The sequence below is a fragment of the Aythya ferina genome, assembly GCF_964211825.1.
Source record: "Aythya ferina genome assembly, chromosome: 4".
Classification (NCBI taxonomy): Eukaryota; Metazoa; Chordata; class Aves; order Anseriformes; family Anatidae; genus Aythya; species Aythya ferina.
In genome coordinates this window covers 641,003-663,110 of record NC_140300.1, presented here as the reverse complement: position 1 = coordinate 663,110, position 22,108 = coordinate 641,003, and the positions used below count along the sequence as shown (strand labels likewise).

The window sequence follows — 22,108 nt, the reverse complement described above, 5'->3', positions numbered from 1 at the left end:
GAAATAGCGGCGGCCAATGGGCAGCGAGCGCCGCGGCGGCGGGCAGGCGGCGGCGGCGGGCGGAGGGAGCGGTGAGCGGGGGCGGGGGCGGGGCCGGGGCCGGGGCCGGGGGGGGTCCCGGGGAGGGGGGGTCCTTTGGGGGAGGGGGTCCTTTGGGGGAGGGGGGCGAGGGGGGCGTCCAGGGCTGGTCCATGGGCGCGAGGAGGGGAGGGGGGCGCGGAGAGATGGGGGCACCACCGGGGGGTGCGGGGGCACCGAGAGGTTTGGGGGACACGGAGAGGTGGGGGGGCACCAACAGGCACGGGGGGCACTGAGGGGTATGGGGGGCACCGGGGGGTGTGGGGTGCGCTGAGATGGGGGTGCTGAGAGGCCTGGGGGGCACTGAGGGGTGTGGGGGGCACTGAGGGGCCCAGGGGGCATTGCAGGGCATGGGGGGCACCAACAGGCACGGGGGGAACTGGGGGATACAGGGGGCACAGGGGGGCGTGGGGGGTGCTGGAGGGCATGGGGGGCACTGAAGGGCACGGGGGGCACCGAGGGGCATGGAGGGCACCGAGGGATGTGGGGGCTCCCCGGGGCACAGGGCAGTGCTGGCGCTGCCCTGCCCGCACCCATGGGTGCCGCGCTGCCCTTGGGCTCCTCGGGTGGCCCTGAGCCCGTCCTGAGGCCCTGCCGGGCAGGGGGCGCCGGGGCCGAGCCGCCCTCTCCCGCCCCAGGGCGCGCCATGGCGGGCTACCGGATCCGGCCGTACCGCGACGAGGACTACGAGGCGGCGCGCGAGGTCTTCGCCACCGGCATGAACGAGTACGCGCCGGCGCTGTGCCTGCACGTGCTGCGGCAGCCCTGGGTGCTGCTGCTGCTGGGCTGCGTCTTCTGCCTGCTGCTCGCCAGCTCCCGCTCCCTGCTGCTGCCCGTGCTGGCCCTGACGCTGCTGCTGGCCCTGGGCCGCCAGCTGCTGGGCTGTGCCTGGAGCGCCTACATCGAGCGCTGCCTCGGGGACGACCTGCGGGACATCCGCACCGCCTATATGGACGGCCCCGGCGCCTGCTTTTGGGTGGCGGAGGCGGACGAGCGGGTGGTGGGCACGGTGGGCGTGCGGCCGGCCGGCGGTGGCGGTGGTGGCGGTGGCGGCGAGGAGCTGGCGCTGAAGCGGATGGCGGTGCGCAAGGACTACCGGGGCCGCGGCATCGCGGCGGCGCTGGGTCGCACCGCCCTGGCCTTCGCGCGGCAGCAGCGCGGCTGCCGGGCCGTGGTGCTCAACACCATGATGCTGCAGCACGAGGCGCGCGCCCTCTACGAGCGCCTGGGCTTCCGCCGCGACCGCCGCTACCTCCTGCCCACCGTCTACGGCCGCCTGGCCAACTGCACCGTCACCACCTACCGCTACGAGCTGCCCTGAGCCCGGCGGCACCGGGAGGGCCCGTGCGTGGACCCCGCTGTGCCGGAGGCTCCGTGTGGGGTGTGCCCGGGGAGCCCCCCCCCCCCCCGCCTCGTGCCTTTTGGCCAAGCCGCGCCAGCGATGCCTCTCAGGGAGTGCGGGGTGCAGGGGGTGCGGGGGGCTGGGACCCTCGTGTCGTGCGGTGCCTGGCTGGGGACACCCCCCCCCCCCCCCCCGGCATCCCAACCCTGCTGCACCCCGAGACGCCCACCCTGGGGGCTCAGCCTGCCGGGGGGGGGTCCCTTGGGTGCGTGTGTGTGCGCGATGCCCCCGTGTCCCCTGGATGCACGGGGGACCCACGGGGGTGCCGCGTGGCCATGTCCTCCTCCCGCTGCCCCCCTGCAGTGCCTGGGGGCCGGGGGCTGCCCCTGCCGCCCCCCCCCGCAGGCAGTGAAATAAAAGTGTCTGCAGCGCTGCCCGCAGCCCCACTTTGTGCTGGGGGGGGGGGGGGAACACTGGGAGGGGGGCTGCCAGCTCCCCAGGGACCCCCAGCAGCCCCCCGGGGGGGCTCCACGCGGGGCCGTGCCTTTCTGTGTGCAGCCCCCGGCCCCCCCCCGGCCCCACAGCAAGGACACGGGCCCCGGGGTGCCGCTGCCCCCCCCCTCGCCCCCTCCCCGTCCCCTCCGCCCTTCGCTCGCGGGACGCGGAGCCGCTGGCAGGGAGCCCACGGCACCGGCGCTGCCCGTGGGCAAAGTCCCCCGGGGGGGGGACACGGTTCCCGTGGGGGGGGGGCCAAGCCCCCGCATCCCCGCGCCGTGCCCGAGCATCTCCCGCCGCCGCCGGTCGCCGTGCGCCTCCCGGGGCCGCCCTCGGGTGCGTTTCGCCCGGTCCCGGTCCCGGTCCCGGTGCCGGTCCCGGTGCAGGCGGAGGCGCCGCGGGGAGCCCGGTGCGGGGGGGCCGCCCCTTCCCCTTCGCCGCCCGCCCGCAGCCGCCGCCAGCCCGGCCCGGGCCCCGGTAAGGGCCGCTACCGCCGGTAACCGGCACGGCCGCGGGCCTCGGTGTGCGGGGGGGGCACCGGGCGGCGGGGGGGGGGACACGGGAGGGGGGACACACGGGGGGAAACGGGGGGAGCGGGGGAGAAACGGGGGGAGCGGGGAACGGGGGGGCGGGGGTGGCACGGAGCGGAGGGGGGGGGACGGAGAGGGAGCGGGGGGGGGCGAGAGGGGAGGAAGAGGGGAGATGGAGCGGGGAGGGGGGCGGGGGGAGATGGGGGGAGGAAGGGGGGAGATGGAGTGGGGAAGGGGAGAGGGGAGCAGAGGGAAGCGGCGAAGGCGGAAAGGGGAAGCGGGGGGGGGGTGAGAGCTGGGGCTGCGCAGAGCAAAGCGCGTCCCATGCCCCGTGGGGGGGGCTGCGGGCCCTTGTCCGTGGGGCTGGGGGGGGCAGCACGGCGTGCAGGGGGCTGGCAGCAGCAGGGGGGGGAGCCCAGGAGCCCACCGGTGGGGTGTGCGGTGGTGCCACAGCCCTAACGGAGCTGGGTGGGGGCAGGTGCCCCCCCCCAGTGACAAGGCCAGCACGGCCCCCCCGGGGGCTGCAGCATCCCCAGCCCCTCTCTGCTCGGGGTCCCCCCCCCGGGGCAGCTCAGCCCCCACAGGCACAAACTTTGCCCCTCGCTGACAGCTCCGTGGGGCACGGGGCAGAGGCCGGGCTGCACGGTGCGGGGCGGCTGCCCAGGGTTTGCCCTGCCACTGACTGGGGGGAGCTGGGACCGTGCCGGTACCCCACTGAGTGCTGGGGCTGCCAGGGGAGCCAGGGGGGCAGCAACCCCCAGACCCTGCCCCGCTGGAAGGGGCTGTGCTGCTGGGGAGGTCCTGCTCAGCCCAGCCCTGCAGCCTTGAGGGCTTTGGGGCCCTGGGGCTGGTGGTATGAGCATCTCTGTGGCCTCATCAGGAACAAAAATGGGGACCCCCCCCTGCCCATTGCTTGCAGAGGGACCCCCATGCAAGTCCAGCCCGGCACAGCCCTGGGCTGGTGCTGCTCGAAGTGCTCGGGGTGAGGGGAGCGGGGCAAAACCCCACGGGGGACCAGCAGGACAGGGGCCCGGGATGCCTGCCCCAGGCAGGGTTTGTGCAGGATTTTGGTGGCAGGGGGGCACTCACACCGACAGGGCGGTGCGGGCCGCAGGCTGGTGCTCAGCCGATGAGGGACGTGGTGGTGCCCGTGTCCTGGGCACCGTGGGGTCGAAGCATGGCCGGGGGCGCTGAGGGCCGCAGGAGCCGGGCGCTGCCGTGACCCCCCGGTACCGTCCGCAGGTGCCAGCGGAGCGATGGCTCCCTACCGCATCCGGCAGTACCGGGACCAGGACTATGACGCCGTGCGGTCCCTCTTTGCCCGCGGCATCATCGAGCACGCCCCGGCCGTGTACCGGCACGTGCTGCGCTCGGCGCGGATGCAGCTGGCGCTGCTCGCCCTCTTCACCGCGGTGCGGGCGGCCGCCGGCTGCTGGCTGCTGGCGCTGGGGGCCGCGGCGCTGGCGCTGGCGGGCGCCTGGCCCCTGCTCCGCTCCTTCAGCACGTCCTACGTGCGCCAGGCGCTGCACACCGACCTCCTCGACATCCGCGCCACCTACATGCGGGCGCCCGACTCCTGCTTCTGGGTGGCGGAGGCCGGGGGGGCCGTGGTGGGCATGGTGGCCGTGGCCCCGCCGCAGGACCCGGCGCAGAGAGGGGTGGCCCTGGAGCTGAAGCGCATGTCGGTCAGCAAGGACTACCGCGGCCGCGGCATCTCCAAGGCGCTGTGCGGGGAGGTGCTGCGCTTCACCCAGGCGCGGGGCTACGGGGCCGTGGTGCTCTACACCTCCGTGGTGCAGGTGGTGGCCCAGCGGCTCTACGAGGGCCAGGGCTTCAGGAAGGTGGGCGCCTCCAGCCCCTCGCTGCTCGCCAGCCTCCTCTGCTTCCAGATCTTCCAGTACCGCTGCGACCTGCCCGGCCGCCCCCCGTCCCCAGCCCCGCCGCGCTAGGCACCGCCGCGGCACCGGCACCGGGACCAGGAGGTCGCGGCAGGCTGAGTGTCCGGGGGCTTTCCTGGATCCTAGAGCACTGAGAAATAAACAGAGACCTGTGGGACGTGCTGCACGAGTGTTTGGGGCTGTGTTTGGGGCCGTGTATGGGGCCGTGTACAGGGCTGTGTATGGGGTCGTGTACTGGGCCGTGTATGGGGCCGGGTTTGGGGCCACGTACAGGGGCCGTGTCCGGGGGTTGTACAGGGTTGTGTATGGGGCTGTACATGGGGCTGTATACAGGGCCATGTACGGGGCCGTGTTTGGGGCCGTGTATGGGGCTGGGGCCGTGTCCAGGGGTTGTACGGGGTTGTGTACAGGGCTGTATATGGTGTATATGGGGCTGTATACAGGGCCGTGTATGGGTCTGTGTACAGGGCTGTGTTTGGGGCTGTGTACGGGGGTGTCCCCACACGTGCAAGCCCCCTCAGCTCCTGCCCGTGCTGTGGGCTGCCGTTTCCCTGCCCCATGCCCGTGTCCGTGCTGGGCCCTGGTGCTGCCCTGCGGCCCGGGGTGCTCCCAGTGCCCTGCGGCCCTACACACACCGGGCGCCCCCCGGGGGCTTCCCTGGCCTGGCACCGGGCATGGCGGGGGGGTGACGGGCCTGGTGCTGGCCCGGTGGGCAGCAGGGATGGTGTTGGGGATGACGGTGGTGGTGTCGGTGGGGGTGTCACTGGGAGTGTCGGTGTTGGTGTCAGTGTCACTGGGGGTGTCGGTGGGGGTATCGGGGGGGTGCAGGCCATGCACGGTGCTGCGGGGCAGCGAGGAACGGGGCTGGAAGGGGCTCGGGGCCGGGGCACTGCCGTGGGCACCGCCTGCGCCCAGCACCGGGGGCCGTGGCCGGGCCCAGCGGGGCCACCCCGGGATGGCGGCGCCGCGCCGCGCCCTCACTCAAGATGGCGGCGCCTCCCTCACCCCGCCGGTGCCCTCACTCGTGATGGCGGCACCACCTCCCTCCCCCCCCCCTCCCGCCGTGCCCTCACTCAAGATGGCGGCAGCCGCGGCGTCGGTGGCGGCGGGGCGGGGCGGGGCGGGGCGGGGCGGGGCCGCGGACACCGGCACGGGCACGGGAACCGGCACCGGCACGGGCAGGGGCTGAGCGGGGCGGGGGCGGCCCTGGGGGTCCCTGCGCGGCGCCATGGACTGCTACACGGCCAACTGGAACCCGCTGGGCGAGGAGGCCTTCTACCGGTGAGGGGCGGCCGGTGGCGGGGGGGGGGGGAGCGGCCGGTGGGGGCCTCGGAGCCTCCTCACCGGCCCGTCCGTGTGTCCGTGTGTCCGTCCGGCAGCAAGTCGGAGCTGTACGCCATGGAGTGGGGCCTGCGCGAGGAGCTGCGGGACTGCCTGGTGGCGGCCGCCCCGTACGGGGGGCCCATAGGTACGGGGGGCACCGGGGAGGGAGCACCGGGGGGGAGCACCGGGGGGGTGCCACCGGTTGAGGGTCCCCCCGTGGCCGCCCGCAGCTCTGCTCCGGAACAGCGGCCGCAGGGAGAAGTCGCCCGGTGCCCGCCCGCTGCTGGACACCTTCTCGGCCTCGGGGCTGCTCCTCGCCAGCATCCCGGTGAGTGGGGGCCCGGACCGGCCCCGGGGGGGGGAAACGGGGCCTCAGAGCCCCCCGTGCAGCTCCTGCGGCCCCCGGGGTGCCAGGAGGCCGTAGGATAAGTTTGCTCTAAACAGTTTTCATCCAGCAACAATTCACTTTAAATTCAGCTAGCATCAACAAACTGTTTTCCCTCGTGTTCTTCTAATATCTGTTTCCTGGTGTAGAATAACAAGGAAAAATAACAGATATTTTGTCTGCCCATTGAAGAATTTAAGTTAAGTTGTAGGTACTTTTTAAATAGTTACAGTACTCTGGTAGTCAACTAATTTTTTTTTTCATTTTAAATGCAAAATAATGAATGGAATTAAAATTGGAGTTGATTGGATTCAGTAAGCGTAGTATTGCAGAAAATTGAAGTAGGAAAAGTTTCAGAAGTTTTAAGGAGGGGCTGCTCGGGAGCGGTGTGTGCGGGGGGCACCGGGGGTTGGGTACGGGGGGAGAGGGGCAGGGACAGGGCCAGGGAGCCCGCCCGGTCTGGGAGAGGGGATGTGGGAGCGGTGCTGGGGTCCCGGGAGCACCGCGCCCCCCGTCCCCCTGCACGGGGCTGGGGCAGGCACGGGGGAGCTGCCGGGAAGCTGCCCTCATCCTGGGGTGCTGCAGAGCTGGGGGTCCAGGGCTGCAAGCACCAAACCCCGGCTGCTGCCGTTGCCTGCATCTCCTGGATCCGTGGCACATCCCTCACGTGAGCGGTGTCGTGCCCGCAGTGGAAGAGCGGCCAGGTGGTGCAGCTGGGCTGGACGGCCAGAGAGGACCTGCTGTGCATCCAGGAGGACGGCACGGTGCTCATCTACAACCTCTTCTGCGAGTTCAAGCGCCACTTCAGCATGGGCAACGTGAGTGGGGCGGTGCAGAGCGCGGGAAGGGCCGGGGAGCTCGTCACCAGCAGGTGGGCAGGGCTGGGTTTGGGTGGCGGAGAGGTGCTGTGAGGCCTTCCTGGGTGATCTCAGCCCCACGGGGCTCAGCTGAGAGCCTGAGGCTCCCACAGCCCCCCTTTCGGACATGAGCTGGGGGCAGAGCAAGCCCCCAATTTGGTGCAGGAGCAAGGCCTGTCATAGCAGGGATGCTGCTGGCCGTGCAGCACGGGGCTGGGCTCACTCCTCCCTGAGACAATTTCACTCCCAGAGCCTTGGTGCCTCTCTGGCAGCGTGCTGCAGAGCCCGAGTGCCGCAGCCCAGGCCCACCTCCCTCTCTCCTTCCCTCTCCGTGCTACAGGAGGTGCTGCAGAACCACGTGCTGGAGGCGAAGGTCTTCCACACGGAGTACGGCACCGGCGTGGCCATCCTCACCGGGGCACACCGCTTCTCCCTGGCCACCAACATCGACGACCTGAAGCTGCGCAGGATGCCCGAGGTCCCAGGTACGTCCCGTCCCCGCCGCTCCCCGCTCCGGCTGCCGCGGGGCCCTGACGCTTGGTGCCTGCTGCAGGCCTGCAGAAGCCCCCCTCCTGCTGGGCCGTGCTGTCCCAGGACAGAGTGACCATCGTCCTGCTAGCCGTCGGGCAGGACCTGTACCTGCTGGACAACACCTCCTGCTCCGTGGTGGTGAGTGACCCACTCTGAGGGGAGCGGGGCAGCCTCCAGCACTCGCTGGCAGGTTTTTCCCCCATCCCTGCTGTGCCATGGGCAGCACGAACACCCAGACACCTCAAAGGGGTGAGGACAAGGTGGGCACAGCGAGGGAGGGGACAGCTTTGGCCAGCTCACAGCCCCTTGTGCAGTCGGTGCCGGCGTGTGGCACGCTGTGTGTCCCTGGCTGATGCCCCTGGGTGCAACCCTCTCCCCTGACCCTCTCATTTTCCCTGTCCCAGACCCCCCCTGGCATGAGCCCCTCTGCCGGCGCCTACCTCCAGATGGCCGTGTCCTTCAACTACCGCTTCCTGGCTCTCTTCACCGACACTGGCTACATCTGGATGGGGCTGGCCACGCTGAAGGTGAGCTCCTCTTCCTGCTGCTGGGGGCTGGGGGCTGCCTGCCCCTGCTCTGCGCTCCCTCCCTGCCTCTCGCAGCCAGACCTGAGGCATCCCAGGGGGGCTTCCCAGCAGCTTCCCTCTGGGCACTGATGGGCTCAGCTCTGCAGGCTGGCCTTGCAATAGGCATCTGCACTCCTGTCATTGAAATATCCTCCCACCTTTGTTTTTTCATCTAATTTTATACCTATCTCGCCATTTTTTCCACTTCCAAATCCATATTTGCATCTCCATTTCTAAATCTGAGTTCCTCCCAAACAGCCAGCCCCTAAGTGCTTCTTCCACATCAGATTCTCTTACATCTGTACCCAAACTGGGCGGTTCCAGTATCGTTTCCCAGCTAGTCTCACTCTTATTACCGTGAGCAGTGCGGTCACTCAGCTGTAGGAGGCCTTGCAGGACTTTGCCCGATTCCCATACTGGAGGTGTCCCAGTTATTTATGTGCTCCCCTGAAGCAATCCACTTTCCTTTAGTCTCTGTCCACTTGCTGGTCTCGGTTGAGCATCAGCAGTTCCTTGCTTTGCATGCGGATGGTTTGCACCCCAGAGCAGCAGATAAATGCTTCTTGCAGTCAGTTTAAGTGCCCACACAGCGTCCTCACCCTTTGGCTGTGCCAGCCGTGCCCTGGCTCCCTGTGGGGCTGGAGCTGGAGCCAGCTTCTTCAGCAGGACGTGTGCTCTGTGCTGGTTTTCATCCCTAATCGTGCCCCTCGGTGCGTGGCTCCAGCAGCACACACACCACCTTCCCTCACCTCTCCCTGACTCGTCTCTTTGCCAGGAGAAGCTCTGCGAGTTCAACTGCAGCATCCGAGCGCCGCCCAAGCAGATGGTTTGGTGAGTGGCCCCCTGGGCTGTGCCCCCCTGGGCTGTGCCCCCCTGGGCTGTGCCCCCCGCCACACACCCCTGGATGCTCGACCCTTTGCCGGGGTCTGCCCAGCTCTGCGGCCACCCCGGGACGAGTGGGACCGTCCCTCGTGTCCCTGCTCCAGGCGTGGGGGCTGCGGGGCAGTCCCGGTGCTGCAGTGGGGCTGGGGGCAGCGCTCCCTGACCCCGTGGGGTTCCCCCGCAGGTGCATGCGTCCCCGCAGCCGGCAGCGTGCCGTGGTGATGGCGTGGGACCGGCAGCTGATGGTGGTCGGGAACTCCACGGAGTGCATCCAGTATCCTCTGGGGAGGAGGGACTGGGGTCGTTCCCAAAGGCCAGCCCAAGCTCCTCGGGCTGCTGCTGCTGCCCCTGCCCCCAACACTGCTGCCCTGAGCTCCCCGGGGTGTCAGTGCCCCCAGGAGGCTCAGAGGAGGCTGAGCCCATCCCTGCCCAGCCCTGGCCATCCCAGTCCTGTGCAGTGAAAGCCCCCCCTCTGGCTGGGTTCCTCTGTTCCCCTCCTCCTCGTGTCCCAGTTCCCCCCCAGTTCCCTCCCAGCTCTGAGCAGAGCTGGTGCTGTGCCAGCCCCTGCAGCCCCTTGTGCTGTGCCCTGCCCTGCACGGCCCCCTCCGGATCCCCCAGGGGTGAGCGAGGGCCGTCGTGGTGGGACGATCCCTGTCCCTCCCCAGTCCCTGGAAAAGGGGAGGGGGTTCACAAGGCCCAGCCGGGGGGGTGGGTGACAGGGGGACGCTGCTGGGCTGGGCTGGCTCTGCACCGCTCCCTTCCCGCGAGCCCTTAGCGGGGAGCACAGATTCGTCCTGGATGAGGACTCCTACCTGGTGCCAGAGCTGGATGGGGTCCGGATCTTGTCCCGCACCTCCCACGAGTTCCTGCACGAGATCCCAGGTGAGGTGTCCTCCGGGTGAGGCCCTTCCAGCCCCGCAGAGAGCGGGCTCTGGCACGGGATCTCCCCTAGGGCCCCAGAGCTGCACTGGGAGCAGCACTGGGACAGCCCCAGGTGACACCTGCTGTGGGGCAGCCTCTCATGCTCTGTTTTTTTTCCTTTTTCCCCCCGCAGAGGCCAGCCAAGAGATCTTCAAAATCGCCTCCATGGCCCCAGGAGCTCTCCTGTTGGAGGCACAGAAGGAGTACGAGGTTTGGCACCCTGCCCTGCTCCGTACCTGCCTCCTGCCCCAGCTTGGTGGGGCGGCTCTGGTGCAAACCAGTGCTGCCTCTGCGGTGGGACGGGGACGGCCTGGCAGCCCCTGTGGTCCCGGGGCTCCCCCTGGCTGGTGAGCGTCCCCTGGCCCGCAGATCCCCCACGGGCTGTGCTTCCCTGCAGAAGGAGAGCCAGAAGGCAGACGAGTACCTGCGGGAGATCAAGGACCAGAAGCTGCTCCCGGAGGCGGTGAGCCAGTGCATCGAGGCGGCCGGCTACGAGCACGAGCCGGAGACTCAGAAATCCCTGCTGCGGGTGAGTGAAGGAGGCAGAGGAGGGTCTGGGTGAGGCCGAAGGCGTTTCCCCGCCTGCTCCAGGCCTCTCCCGTGACCAGAGCCAGTGCTTGTCCCGCAGGCAGCCTCCTTTGGGAAGTGCTTCATCGACAAGTTCCCCCCGGAGAGCTTCGTGCGCATGTGCCAGGACCTGCGGGTGCTCAACGCCATCCGGGACTACCAGATCGGCATCCCCCTCACCTTCACCCAGTATCCTGCCTCGTGGGGCGGGGGCAGGGGGTCCCGGGGGGGCAGGGGGTCTGGTAGGTGGTGCAGTCAGTGCTGGTCTGAGCTGGGCTCTGTGCCCGTGCCTCGGGCTGGCTGTCCCTCCGTGATGGGATCCCGTGCTGCTGGGCTGGCCCTGGGGTGCTGCCGGGAGGGGACGGGCACCCAGCAAGCGTTGCCTGCACTCTGGGGGGGTCTGAAACGCCCTTGACTGTCAGCACAGATACAAGCAGCTCACCATTGAGGTCCTGGTGGACAGGTGAGGCTCCCCTGCACGGGGCACCACGGCCCCGTCCCCGAGCAGCCCAGGCTGAGGCTGTGCCCGGCCCCGCTGCAGTCCCCACAGACTGGGGGCTCAGCGGGCTCTGAGCACTCAGGACCCCTCTTGAGGCTGGCTGAGCTGCGTGGCCCCTCGCCCGCCCTGCTCCAGGGCTCGCTGCTGAGCCTCCACGTCCCCCCCCAGGCTGGTGCTGCGGCGCCTCTACCCCCTGGCCATCAGGATCTGCGAGTACCTGCGCCTCTCCGAGATCCAGGGCGTCAGCCGCATCCTGGCCCACTGGGCCTGCTACAAGGCAAGGGGGTGGCTCGGGGGGGGGCTCTGCAGCGCCAGGGCCGTGCTGACTGTGCCGCTCTGCTCCCCTCCAGGTGCAGCAGAAGGACAAATCCGACGAGGAGGTGGCCTACGCCATCAACCAGAAGCTGGGGGACACGCCGGGCATCTCCTACTCCGAGATCGCCGCCCGGGCTTACGACTGCGGCCGGACGGAGCTGGCCATCAAGGTCCCCGGGGTGTCGGGGGGGTGCTGGCACCCACGGGGGCTGCGTGCTGATGCCCTCTCTGCTGGCCACAGCTGCTGGAGTACGAGCCACGCTCCGGGGAGCAGGTCCCGCTGCTGCTGAAGATGAAGCGGAGCAAGCTGGCCCTCAGCAAGGCCATCGAGAGTGGGGACACGGACCTGGGTAAGGGGCAGGGCTGGGGGGGCAGTGGGTGTGAGGGAGGGTCCTGAGGCAGGAGAGGCTCTGCAGAACCCAGCACCGGGGGGCTGCTCAGCATCCGGGCAGCAAAACTCCCTTGGGAAGGGCTCAGAGTCTGGGGGAACGTGGTTATGGCTCTGTGCTGCGTGGGATGGGGGTGGTGGGAGCTGCTTGGGACCTGCAGAGCACGGATGTGCCCTGTGCTCGGGTGGCCCCTGTTCCCCTCCTGGTGCTGAGGGCTGGCCGCACGTCCCAAAACGCTGCCCCTGCCCCAAAACGCTGCCCCTGTCCCAGTCTACACCGTGGTGCTGCACCTGAAGAACGAGCTGAACCGCGGCACCTTCTTCATGACGCTGCAGAACCAGCCCGTGGCACTGAGCCTCTACCGCCAGGTAGGGGCTGCCCGCTCCTTCCTCTGCCCCTTGTCCCCTGCCCCGCCACCTCGGGGGGGCCCTGGTGGTGCTGTGGTGTTTCAGAGGCAGCTCCCAGTCCTCGCCTGCCCTCACCTCTCCCTGTGCCCCCCCAGTTCTGCAAGCACCAGGAGCGGGAGACGCTGAAGGACCTGTACAACCAGGACGACAACCACCAGGAGCTCGGCAACTTCCACGTCCACTCCAGCTACTCGGAGAAGGTCTGTGCCCGGCGGGGGCAGGAGGAGGGTGGTGGAAGGGCTGGGGGGCTCCAGCCTGCCTCCTCCTGGGCCGTGGCAGCGTCCTGGGCACCCTCCCTGGGGAAGGGGCTGGGGGGGCCATGTCTTGCCTGGTGCCTGTGCCTGTCCCGTGGGGTCAGCAGCGTGAGCCCGGTGTTTGCACCCTCAGGGTAGGCTCCGGCTGTGGGAATCAGAATAGCCCGAGTTAGGATGGACCCATAAGGATCAAATCTAACTCCAGGGACCATGAAGGGACCCCCTGGCTCATGCCCCAGGGCCAGCACCTCCCTGGGGCTCTGTGCTGGAGGTCACCGTCCCCTCCTGCATGTGCTGGGGAGCTCTGGGTCCCCCCAGGGCAGGAGGGGTCCAACCCTCTGCCTATTTTGGGTGATCAGTGCTGAGTGTCACCATGCTGGAGCCTGGCCTTGGCTGTGTCGGTGTCAGCCACCCCTCCTGCTGGGCTTTGAGGGGCCACCCGTCCCCTGCAGCGTGCCAGCCGTGCTGCCGGGGGGGTGACGTGGCCGTGGCTTCTGTCCCCAGCGCATCGAGGGGCGAGTAGGAGCCCTGCAGAACGCGGTGGACGAGTACTACAAGGCCAAGAACGAGTTTGCTGCCAAGGTGAGCAGTGGGGCCAGGGGGGTGCTGTGCCCCCCCCACTATAGCACAGGGCTCAGCTGGGCCATGGGCATGGGATGCGGGCCACAGGGTCCCCACCCTGCTGGGGGGTGCTGCCCCTCGGACAGGGACCCTTCAGCCAGGACCTCGTTCCCCAGGCCACGGAGGATCAGATCAAGCTCCTGCGGCTCCAGCGGCACCTCCAGGAGGATTTCGACAAGCCCTACCTCGACCTCTCGCTGCATGACACCGTCTCCACCCTGATCCTGGACGGCCACCACAAGAAGGCCGAGCAGCTCTACCGCGACTTCAAGATCCCCGACAAGCGGTGGGGGCAGGGGGGCGGCTTTTTGGGGAGCCACCTCCCTAAAAAGGGTTTGGGGGATCCCTGGGCTGGGGGAGTTATGGGGGCTGCAGCCTGCTGGCAGCTAGAGCAGCCCCTTCCCTCTGCTCCCCCCCAGCTACTGGTGGCTGAAGATCAACGCCCTGGCCACGCGCGGAGACTGGGAGGAGATGGAGAAGTTCTCCAAGAGCAAGAAGTCGCCCATCGGCTACCTGGTAAGGGCTGGCCTCGCTCCTGGAGGGTCCTGCCACCCCTTCACCCTGTCCCCGTGTGCATGGCAGGGTCCCCCTGCTGTCCTGCAACTTTGGGGGGGTGTTTGGGGGGCAGCTGCCTCCCCTCTCACCCTCTTCTTCTCCCCCCAGCCCTTTGTGGAGATCGCTGTGAAGCACCACAACCGCTACGAGGCCAAGAAATACGCCCCCCGTGTGACCCCCGAGCAGCGCGTCAAGGCCTTCATCCTCGTGGGGTGCGTGGGAGCGGGGGGAGCCCCAGGGGGAGCCCGGGGACAGGGCTGGGGCTGGGGGGAGCAGCTGGGGCTGGGTGCAGTGGCGCTCCTGAGGCTGTGGGTTTTGGGGGACTTGGGGGCAATACTATGAGCCTCCTCCTTCTGTAGTTGTGGGGGGGTCTCCCTGTTTCCTTCCCCTTGTTCCCTCGGGGGGGGGGAGCGGTGCTGCAGCCCCCAGCCCCCTTTGTGCCCGCAGGGACCTGGAGCAGGCGGCCGACGCTGCCATCGAGCACAAGAGCGACGCGGAGCTGAGCTGTGTCCTGGCGCGCTGCAACCCCGGCACCGACAGCGCCCTGATGGAGAAACTGAACCGGGCCCGGGCCCAGCTCATGAAGAAATGAACCCGGGGGGGGGAACCGTGAGCCTGGGGGGGGGGCTGCGAGCCCCCCTGGGAGCTGCTGGAGCCAGGGGGCCTCACTCTGCCCCCCCTGCCCCTTCCAGCCCCTCGTCCCCTCTCGCTGCTCCCCCCCCCCTGCTGGTGCAGGGGCTGAGCTGAGGGGTCCTGGCCCTGTGCTTGGGGTGCCGGGGGGGGGCCTGCGTGCTGCGGGCAGGGGGTGCCTGATCACCCTGACACCCCCTGACTCCCCCAGCACCCCCACTTCTGGTCAATAAAGAGCAAAAGCGCCCGGCTGCCTGGGGTCTCAGGGGTCTGGGGGGGTCGGGGGGGGCGTCTGGGGGCTGGGAGAGGGGGTCTTGGGGCCGGGGGAGGCCTGGGGAGGGGGTCTCAGGGGGCTGGGGGGGTCTGGGGGGGCCTCAGGGGTCTGAGGGGGCGTCTCGGGGCTGGGAGGGGGGGGTCTTGGGGCCGGGGGGGGCTCAGGGGCTTGGAGGGTGTCGGGGGGGGGGGGGCTGAGGCCGGGGCCCTAAGGCGGTGGGGGGGGGGGGGGGCTCATGGGGGCGTGACCACTAGGCCACGCCCATCCTCCCCCAGCCGCAGTGCATTGTGGGGCGGCAACATGGCGGCGCTCAGCGCGGGGCGGGCGGCGGCCGGGGTGAGGGGGGGGGCGGCGGGGACCGGGGGGGGGCCGGGAGGAGGGGGGGCGTTGGGGGGGGTCTGGGGGTCTCCATCCGGGGCTGGGGGCTCGGGGGGGGTCCCCTCGGCCGCCGCTCACCGCCTGCCGCCCCCCCCAGGGCCTCCTGCGTGCCCGCAGCATCAGCGCCTGGCGGGCCCTGAGCGCCACCGCCGCCCTCCGGGACACCGCCAAGGGCAAGGTGAGGGCCGGGGGGGGGGGCTGTGAGGGGCTGTGTGCGGGCAGGGGGCACGGAGCTGCGGCAGGAGCAGGGGGATGGCCCAAAATATATGGGACAGGGCATGGAGAGCCCCTGCACCCCGCTGGGTCTGCATCCTGCCATCCCTGCTGTCCCTGCATCCCTGCATCCCACTGTCCCTGCACCCTGCTGTATCTGTACCCTGCCATCCCTGCATCTGCTGTGTCTCCATCCCTGCATCCCACCATCCCTGCACCTGCTGTGCCTGCGTCCCTGCACCCCTCCATCCCTGCACAGCCCTGTCCCTGTCCCTGTCCCCGCAGGCTGCCCGCCTGTTCCCAGCTGCTGCAGGGTTTGTGCAGCCGGAGCACGGGGCTGCAGCAGTGACAGTTGTCTTGGTCTGCTCCCTGCCCCTTACCCCTAATTTTGGTGTGTGTAATTATAGTAACTGCTGCTAACAGCGTTCTGTGCAGTAGTTTGCAATCGCTGCTAGAGGTCAGATAAGGTAAGAGCAGTGGCTTAGCATATACGAATGTGGTTTACCCTTCGTGGCCTGAAAAGCAGAGCCATTCACTGCTTTTGGTGGGAGTAAGGACAGAGCAAACAAGCAGTGAGGTAACGTTGTGCCTGTCACACCATGGCTGACAGCACGGCTCCTGCCCGGGCCCATCAGTAGGCAGAGGTGTCCTGTGCTTGTGGTGAGGACACCGAGAGGAAGGGTTCAGCACTGGGTAACATCTGCACGTGCTCTGCCCCTTCTCGATGCTGACTTGGCGAGGTTTTCTGCCCCACAGCTTGATTCTGGGGTTGTGCTCCCCAAAACAGACAAAAGCAGAGACTCTGGTCTTTCATTTCACACTTGCTGTTGCATTTTGCCTCTCCTCACCGCCTGCCTGCACCTCGTAGCTCTGACACGTGCACTTCCCCTGCTGCACAGAGGAGAGCAGACAGCATTTACATTTAACATATTAAACATCTTGCTATTTGGAACTGGGTAAATGCCTGCCAGACGTGGCTGTGGCTCTGCATACAGTCTCCCTGACTTGCCCCTGTCTGGTAGTGGAAAATCAGGAGTGACTGAGAGGAAGAGGAGGACATGTAAGGTTCCCTTTCACGCAGATGAGGGGAGTCAAACCTCATATTCCAGACAAAAAACTCCTTCATAAGGCAGTGCTTGTCCTCACTTGCATCCCTATTTCTGGGTGTTACCTTTTCTGTAGTGTGACGTTGCCTGGTGAAGCTGTCAGGTGCAGTTCTTGTCTCCTCCTGAGACCGCCCGGTCTGCAGCTGGTTCTGTGAGATCTCGGGTCAGCTCGGTGCAGGGAATTACTGCCTGCAGGGGCAGGATTAGTAAAAGCAGCGGGTAAAAATAGGATCCAGCGAAGGGGGGGGCAGCAGGGCTGATGTGGGGGTGCCTGTGGGGTGGCTCAGGGATTAGCCTGAAGCTGTTTCTGCTGAGTGCTTTCAGGCTCTGTCCTAGCACAAAACCCGGGGATGTTCCAGCACCCCTTTGGTGGGTGCCAGGGGGGGCAGGAGGGGCTCAGGGGGCAGCTCGGGGTTAGCACCGCAGCCAGGCTTTGTTACTGAGAACTGCAGCCAGCGTGGATGTTTCCTTGGCTGCAATCCTCCATCCTGTGGTGTGCGGGTAAGGGGGTGCAGGTGGGTCACGGCCCCGGGGGGCAGGAGCTGTCACTGCCCTCTGCTCTCCCTGCAGCCAGAGAACACCAAACCGGACGGCACCTTCCAGGTCACCATGCTGCCCGGGGACGGCGTGGGCCCGGAGCTGATGCACGCTGTGAAGGAGGTGTTCAAGGTAAGGGCTGCCCCCGGGGGCACGGGGACGGGGGGGGGCAGCTGCTGAGACAGCTGAGAGCCTGCCCCTGGGCTGCAGTGCCGAGCTGCAGCGGTCTGAGAGCCCCGGGGCTTTGCCCTTCCCCTAAAAAGATTCAGATGAAAAATCCTGCAGATGGTTGAATTCTTCAGTGTTCCCAGCCCGGAGCTGTGCCGTGCAGCGAGCAGAGCTGCCCCTCTGGCCCACTTGGTCCTTTCCTCCCCCTGCTGAGGCAGTGGCACTGCTCCAGCTCCTCACTGCTCCTGCTGGGAGCGTGGCCACGGCGCTGCCACCGCCCGGCTGCACAGGGCTGCTACGGGCTCCTGGCCACGATCCTCATGGGCGAGGAGCTCTGCTCTGAGGAGCTCTGCTTTCCTGCAGCCGTGTCACAGCGCGGGGTGGGAGGTAGCAGGGAGCAGTTCTGTGCTCTGGCACGTGACAAGTTTGGTGACAGGAACCCAGCACGCCCCGTGGTCGCTTCCCTCCTCTCCCCGAGGCTGGTTTGAGGCTCCACGCCCCACGCTCCGGGCCGTGCAGTCGCTGCCCCTCTGTGGGGTGTTTGAAACGTCCCTGCCGAGCCTCCTGCGGGCCGTGGCTCCCGTGCTGCCTCCCTGCTGCAGGCCGCCAGCGTGCCGGTGGTCTTCGACGAGCACCACCTGAGCGAGGTGCAGAACATGGCATCGGAGGAGAAGCTGGATGAGGTGGTGGACTCCATGAAGGAAAGCAAAGTGGCCCTCATAGGTAAGGACAGCGCTGCTGCTCCTGCTTTGCCTGAAGGTGTTGCCTTAACCCAAACGCCGTTAGACGCTTTTGGAGGGCAGGAATTTCTGTGGTTAGCCCTGGGGAAGGCAGCGTGGTGTCTAAACAAAGAGGCTGACTGCCCGTACCGGGTGTCCTTAGCTTATGAATGAGGTGTGTGAGGTTGTGTCCAGCTTCTGCTGCTGAAGGGAGATCTGGCACAGGCTGGAGAAACAAAGGATCTCGTGGGGCTTCCACAGCACGAGGCCGGTCAGCGCGTGGCCAAGGCTCTGCTGAGAGCCCCCAGTCCCTGCTGCTGTCGGGCCTGGGTTCAGGCCGTGCCCTTAGGGGCTGTCAGCACGCTCCCTGTTCTTACTGCTGCTCGATGTCCCCGCAGGCAAGATCCACACCCCCATGGAGTACAAGGGAGAGCTGGCGTCCTACGACATGAGGCTGAGGTGAGCTCGGAGTGGTGGCAGCGGCAGCAGCTCTCAGCCCGGCACCTGCAGGGCGCCCTCCCTGCCCCAAACAGCTCGTGGTGAGGTGCTGACCCTGCTGCTGCTTCTCTTGCAGGCGCAAATTAGACCTGTTTGCAAACGTTGTCCACGTGAAGAGCTTGCCAGGCTACAAAACACGCCACAACAACCTGGACCTCGTGATCATTCGTGAGCAGACAGAGGGGGAGTACAGCTCGCTGGAGCACGAGGTACAGGAGCTGCCCTCCAGCGCGTGGCTGCTCTGCCTTGGGGCCATCGCTGAGGGCTGGGGACGCCTGCCCCAGGCTGTGTGGCTTTTCCTGCTGCTGGGCCACGGTCCTGCTTTCCACACCAGTTCAGCACAATGGAGGAACTGGCTGAAGCTGCAGTGATGTGCCATGGGGCAGTGCTGGGCGCAGGAGATGGGGTGGAGGGGTGGAGATAGGGACTTGATGGGCTGCAGGAGGGACAGTGCCCAAGAAAGGCACCGCGGCTTTGAGGAACCTGCTGGTGAGAGGAGATCCAGCGCCAGGCAGGGGCTCCTCGTCTGGGGCTCACTGGGGCTCAGCGGTGCAGGGTGGCGAGTTGCAGAGGGTTGGGGCAGGGCTGCACGGTGCTCAACTCATCACCCCCCTCCCGTGCCCAGAGCGCCAAGGGAGTCATCGAGTGCCTGAAGATCATCACCCGGGCCAAGTCGCAGCGCATCGCCAAGTTCGCCTTTGACTTCGCCACCAAAAAAGGGCGCTCCAAGGTCACGGCCGTGCACAAAGCCAACATCATGTGAGTGCCATGGGGTGGGTCTGGGGGCTCTTGTCACTGCGTGTCAGACACGTGGCTGCCGGCAGCCTCAGGCCTCGCTGCTCCCAGCTCCTTGCCCTGGTGGAGCAGTGCATGGTGCTGGTCTGGCTCAGAGGGGCTGGGCTTTTCCTGGCAGCAAGGCTCGGCCCCAGCCCCCTCTGTATGGGCTCGGCTCTAGCACGAGCCTCACTGAGCTGTGACAGCATCCTGCAGGCTGTCAGCTGAGAAGGGGAAAAGCTCTGACACCGTGAGCTGGGCTCTGTGCCCCTGGGCCACGACTTCACCGCTTTGGGTTTGGGTGGAGGTGCCCTGCTTGCTGCTGTGCCCTGCTGTGGTGGGACAGCAGTTGCTGTTGGATCACCTGCTGCTGTAATGGTTTTACTGCGGCCCTGCAGGACTTTCACTGTGTGTGCTGTGTCTCAGGAAATTAGGCGACGGGCTGTTCCTGCAGTGCTGTGAGGAAGTGGCAGAACTGTACCCCAAGATCAAGTTTGACACCATGATAATCGACAACTGCTGCATGCAGGTGAGGATCCTGATCCCCTGCCCTACCCCAAGAGCTGTTCTTTACCTTCTGCTGCTTCATCTGCTGAGTGAGGGGATTAAAAACACCTGTGTGAAAGCTGACACAGCTGCTGCTGCTGATAGCTCCCTGCACGAGGGAGCACAGACAGGGTGCTGCAGGTCCTCTGCTCTGCTCCAGCTGAGGGCAGGAGCTGCAGGGACTGAAGCTGGCAGGGCCACGTGCAGCTTGTGTCTGGCAGAGCCTTACAAAACTGCCTGGATGCCAGGGCATCTTCTCAGCAGGGCTCTGCCTGCTGCCAATTGACCACATCTGGGGATGTTTTTGGGTACAGACTCATGAACCTTCCCCCCTCCTGAGGGCTGCCTGTGTTGTGTAGGACCGCTGAGCAGGGCTCACACCCTCCTCTTCCCCCCATGCAGCTGGTGCAGAACCCCTACCAGTTCGATGTCCTGGTCATGCCCAACCTCTACGGGAACATCATCGACAACCTGGCGGCTGGCTTGGTGGGCGGTGCCGGCGTGGTGCCCGGGGAGAGCTACAGCGCCGAGTACGCCGTCTTCGAGATGGTGAGGGGGGGGCTCTGCGGGGGGCTGCGGGGGGCTGCGGGGCTGCTCCCTCACCGGCCTCTCCTCCTGCAGGGCGCCCGCCACCCCTTCGCCCAGGCCGTGGGCAGGAACATCGCCAATCCCACGGCCATGCTGCTCTCGGCTGCCAACATGCTGCGGCACCTCAAGTAAGGGCCCGACGGGGCTGTGTGGGACGGGGGCACGGGGAGGGTGGCCGGGGGGCACAGACTGACAGCCAGGGGCTGACCTGCGTCTGCTTTCACTCCCTAGCTTGGAATTTCACTCCAACTTGATCGCGGACGCGGTGAAGAAGGTGATCAAAGTCGGAAAAGTGAGTGTTGGGCGGCCGCTCCTGGTGTGTGTCCGTAGCTCCCGTGTGGGCGGTGGCGGCCCCGCGTCGTCCCGTAGGGACAGCGCCGGCCCCGACCGCCGCTCCCAGCTCCCTCCCCAGCCGTCAGCTCAGAAACCCGCGTGCAGCCGTGCTGTAGTCGGCCCCTCTGTGCTTGTCTCGTGCTGTCCGTAGCGTTTGCTGCCTAGGGGAGCTGTGGGGGACGTCAGGCGGCCTCTTCCCGGCTTGCTGCCCCGGCGGGGTGCCAGCAGGGTGTGCAGAGGGAGCTGCTCTCCTCTCCCTGCTCGCGGTCGCTGCGCTCAGTTCACCATGGCGTTTCTCCCTTGTTTCTCCCCTTCCCTGTGTTGGATTTTTAGGTTCGGACACGGGACTTGGGCGGTTACTGCACCACTTCTGACTTCGTCAAGTCTGTGATTGACAACCTGCACCCCCACTATGGGTCCTAGCAGCCCCGCGGGCAGCCCCGGGACTTCTCCGCGCCCTCCACCAGCCTCCCCCAGCTTAAGGCCTAGCGGCGCCGCCTCCCCCCACCCACCCCCCGGCTGCCGGGTCCCTGGGGAGGAGGGGGCTCGCCTCCTCCCCAGCCCAGCACCCACCCGTGGCCGGCACTGGGGGGGCTCCCAGCCCCCAGCTTCATGTCAGCTCCATCTCCCCTCCTCCCCATAGCCGGGGTGGTGCCAGGTGGTGGGCAGCGCCCAGCACGGCCCCCGGCAGGCAGCTCAGCGGGGCCAGGGTCCTGTGGGGTCCTCCCCCTGCCCGCAGAGGCTGTAGCAATAAATAGGACCCCAGGGCTGAGGCCCCGCACCCAGGGATGCAGGAGGGGAAGGTTCTCAGCACCAGCAGCCCCTCGGGCTCAGTGCCAGGCCCTGGGACAGGCGGCTGTGGGGTGGGGGCGCTGCGAGCTGAGCCCCCCGCCCCCAGGCAGGGCAGTGCAGGAGGAGGCCCAGGCACAGCCGCCTGCTCGCTGTGCCCGGGGTGGGCTCGCTGCTGCTGCAGCCCCCAGGGGCTGTGCCCCACGGCGCTGTGGGGCTGGGCAGGACCCACGGGGCAGACACTGCCCTGAGTGTGAGGGAGTGGGGCCTGGGTGCCGCCGCGCTTTGTATCCGTGTTTGCAAATAAAGGGACCAACGCTGCCCACCAGCACCGGTGCTGTTTCCCCGCAGGGTTGCTCTCCCCCTGCCCTGCCCTGCACCAGCAGGGTCGTGGTGAGGTGTGGGTTGGCCCCAGCCCTGGCAGGGACCTGAGGCCGTGCTCCAGGGGCCAGACACCGGTTGTTGGAGCTGGGGGCCTGGCTCCTCACCCCCACCCGTAGCCTGCAGCAGGGGAGCTCTGCGCAGGGAGCTCTGCTCTTACCGCAGCCCTCTGGGCACAGGGGCAGGCGCCACCCTTCCTTTGCAGCCAGCAGCAGCCCCCTGGGGGGGGCTCAGAGCAGAGGGAGCAGCACCAGCCTCTGCTGAAGCCCACAGCAGGACACCCAGCACCGCACACACCCCCACAGCTGCGGTGTCAGACACAGCAGCAAAAAAAAAATAAAAATCAGGGGGACTGATGCTGTACGATGCAGGCGGGTTGTGCCACCCGCCCCCTGCTCCCACAGCTGTCCCCATGGCCCCTGCACCAGCGCTGGGGACACCAACGGGGGCTTCAGAGGCCCTGGGGGGGCCCAGCCCCACGGTGCTGACGCTCCCCTCTCGTTGCAGGTGCGCACAGCGGACATGGGTGGATACGCCACGTCCCTGGACTTCACCCAAGCGGTGATAGCAGCCCTGGATGTGTAGGGCTGCTGCTCGGCCGTGGGCAGCACAGGGGTGCCTGCTTTGCCTGCCCGGTAATTTATTGCTTCCCTGTAATAAAGTGGCCTCTGCAGCACGACGGGGGGCTCCGGGTGTGCACTGACAGTGGATGCAGTGGGGGTGGGGGGCACAGCGCCATGCAAGCTGCATTGGCTGCTC

The 22,108-nt window shown here is 67.6% G+C and overlaps 4 protein-coding genes across 8 annotated transcripts; all 4 read left to right on the top strand.

Moving 5' to 3' along the window:
- The first annotated feature begins 48 nt into the window (after window positions 1-48).
- Window positions 49-1,852, top strand: LOC311435444 (putative N-acetyltransferase camello). The gene is made up of 2 exons (XM_084516407.1): window positions 49-71; window positions 717-1,852. The coding sequence occupies exon 2, from the start codon at window positions 725-727 to the stop codon at window positions 1,397-1,399; it is 675 nt and encodes a 224-aa protein (XP_084372533.1). The 5' UTR covers window positions 49-71; window positions 717-724; the 3' UTR covers window positions 1,400-1,852.
- Window positions 1,853-2,124: 272 nt separating this feature from the next.
- LOC311435443 (N-acetyltransferase family 8 member 3-like) lies at window positions 2,125-4,505 on the top strand. Of its 4 annotated transcripts, none has more exons than XM_084516405.1 (2): window positions 2,125-2,251; window positions 3,688-4,505. In XM_084516405.1, the coding sequence occupies exon 2, from the start codon at window positions 3,702-3,704 to the stop codon at window positions 4,392-4,394; it is 693 nt and encodes a 230-aa protein (XP_084372531.1). In that variant the 5' UTR covers window positions 2,125-2,251; window positions 3,688-3,701; the 3' UTR covers window positions 4,395-4,505. The 4 variants fall into 4 exon arrangements, with proteins under 4 accessions (XP_084372531.1, XP_084372529.1, XP_084372532.1 ...); XM_084516403.1 differs by lacking the exon at window positions 2,125-2,251 and adding an exon at window positions 2,258-2,392; XM_084516406.1 differs by lacking the exon at window positions 2,125-2,251 and adding an exon at window positions 2,266-2,411.
- Window positions 4,506-5,468: 963 nt separating this feature from the next.
- On the top strand, window positions 5,469-14,292 carry VPS16 (VPS16 core subunit of CORVET and HOPS complexes). Its single transcript, XM_084516359.1, has 24 exons — window positions 5,469-5,624; window positions 5,723-5,811; window positions 5,897-5,994; window positions 6,741-6,869; window positions 7,249-7,393; window positions 7,462-7,577; window positions 7,844-7,966; window positions 8,781-8,836; window positions 9,072-9,161; window positions 9,675-9,769; window positions 9,942-10,018; window positions 10,206-10,337; window positions 10,437-10,564; window positions 10,803-10,838; window positions 11,043-11,151; window positions 11,225-11,359; window positions 11,431-11,539; window positions 11,849-11,946; window positions 12,081-12,185; window positions 12,744-12,821; window positions 12,977-13,146; window positions 13,280-13,376; window positions 13,524-13,627; window positions 13,863-14,292. Exons 1-24 carry the CDS (start codon window positions 5,572-5,574, stop codon window positions 14,005-14,007), a joined length of 2,517 nt encoding a protein of 838 aa, XP_084372485.1. The 5' UTR covers window positions 5,469-5,571; the 3' UTR covers window positions 14,008-14,292.
- Window positions 14,293-14,602: 310 nt separating this feature from the next.
- Window positions 14,603-22,025, top strand: IDH3B (isocitrate dehydrogenase (NAD(+)) 3 non-catalytic subunit beta). 2 transcript variants are annotated; one of them, XM_084516389.1, is made up of 12 exons: window positions 14,603-14,655; window positions 14,795-14,875; window positions 16,587-16,685; window positions 17,324-17,444; window positions 17,839-17,899; window positions 18,015-18,147; window positions 18,564-18,697; window positions 19,139-19,241; window positions 19,661-19,807; window positions 19,880-19,974; window positions 20,078-20,138; window positions 21,857-22,025. In XM_084516389.1, the coding sequence occupies exons 1-12, from the start codon at window positions 14,620-14,622 to the stop codon at window positions 21,932-21,934; spliced, it is 1,149 nt and encodes a 382-aa protein (XP_084372515.1). In that variant the 5' UTR covers window positions 14,603-14,619; the 3' UTR covers window positions 21,935-22,025. The 2 variants fall into 2 exon arrangements, with proteins under 2 accessions (XP_084372515.1, XP_084372514.1); XM_084516388.1 differs by lacking the exon at window positions 21,857-22,025 and adding an exon at window positions 20,513-21,296.
- Window positions 22,026-22,108: the final 83 nt, after the last annotated feature.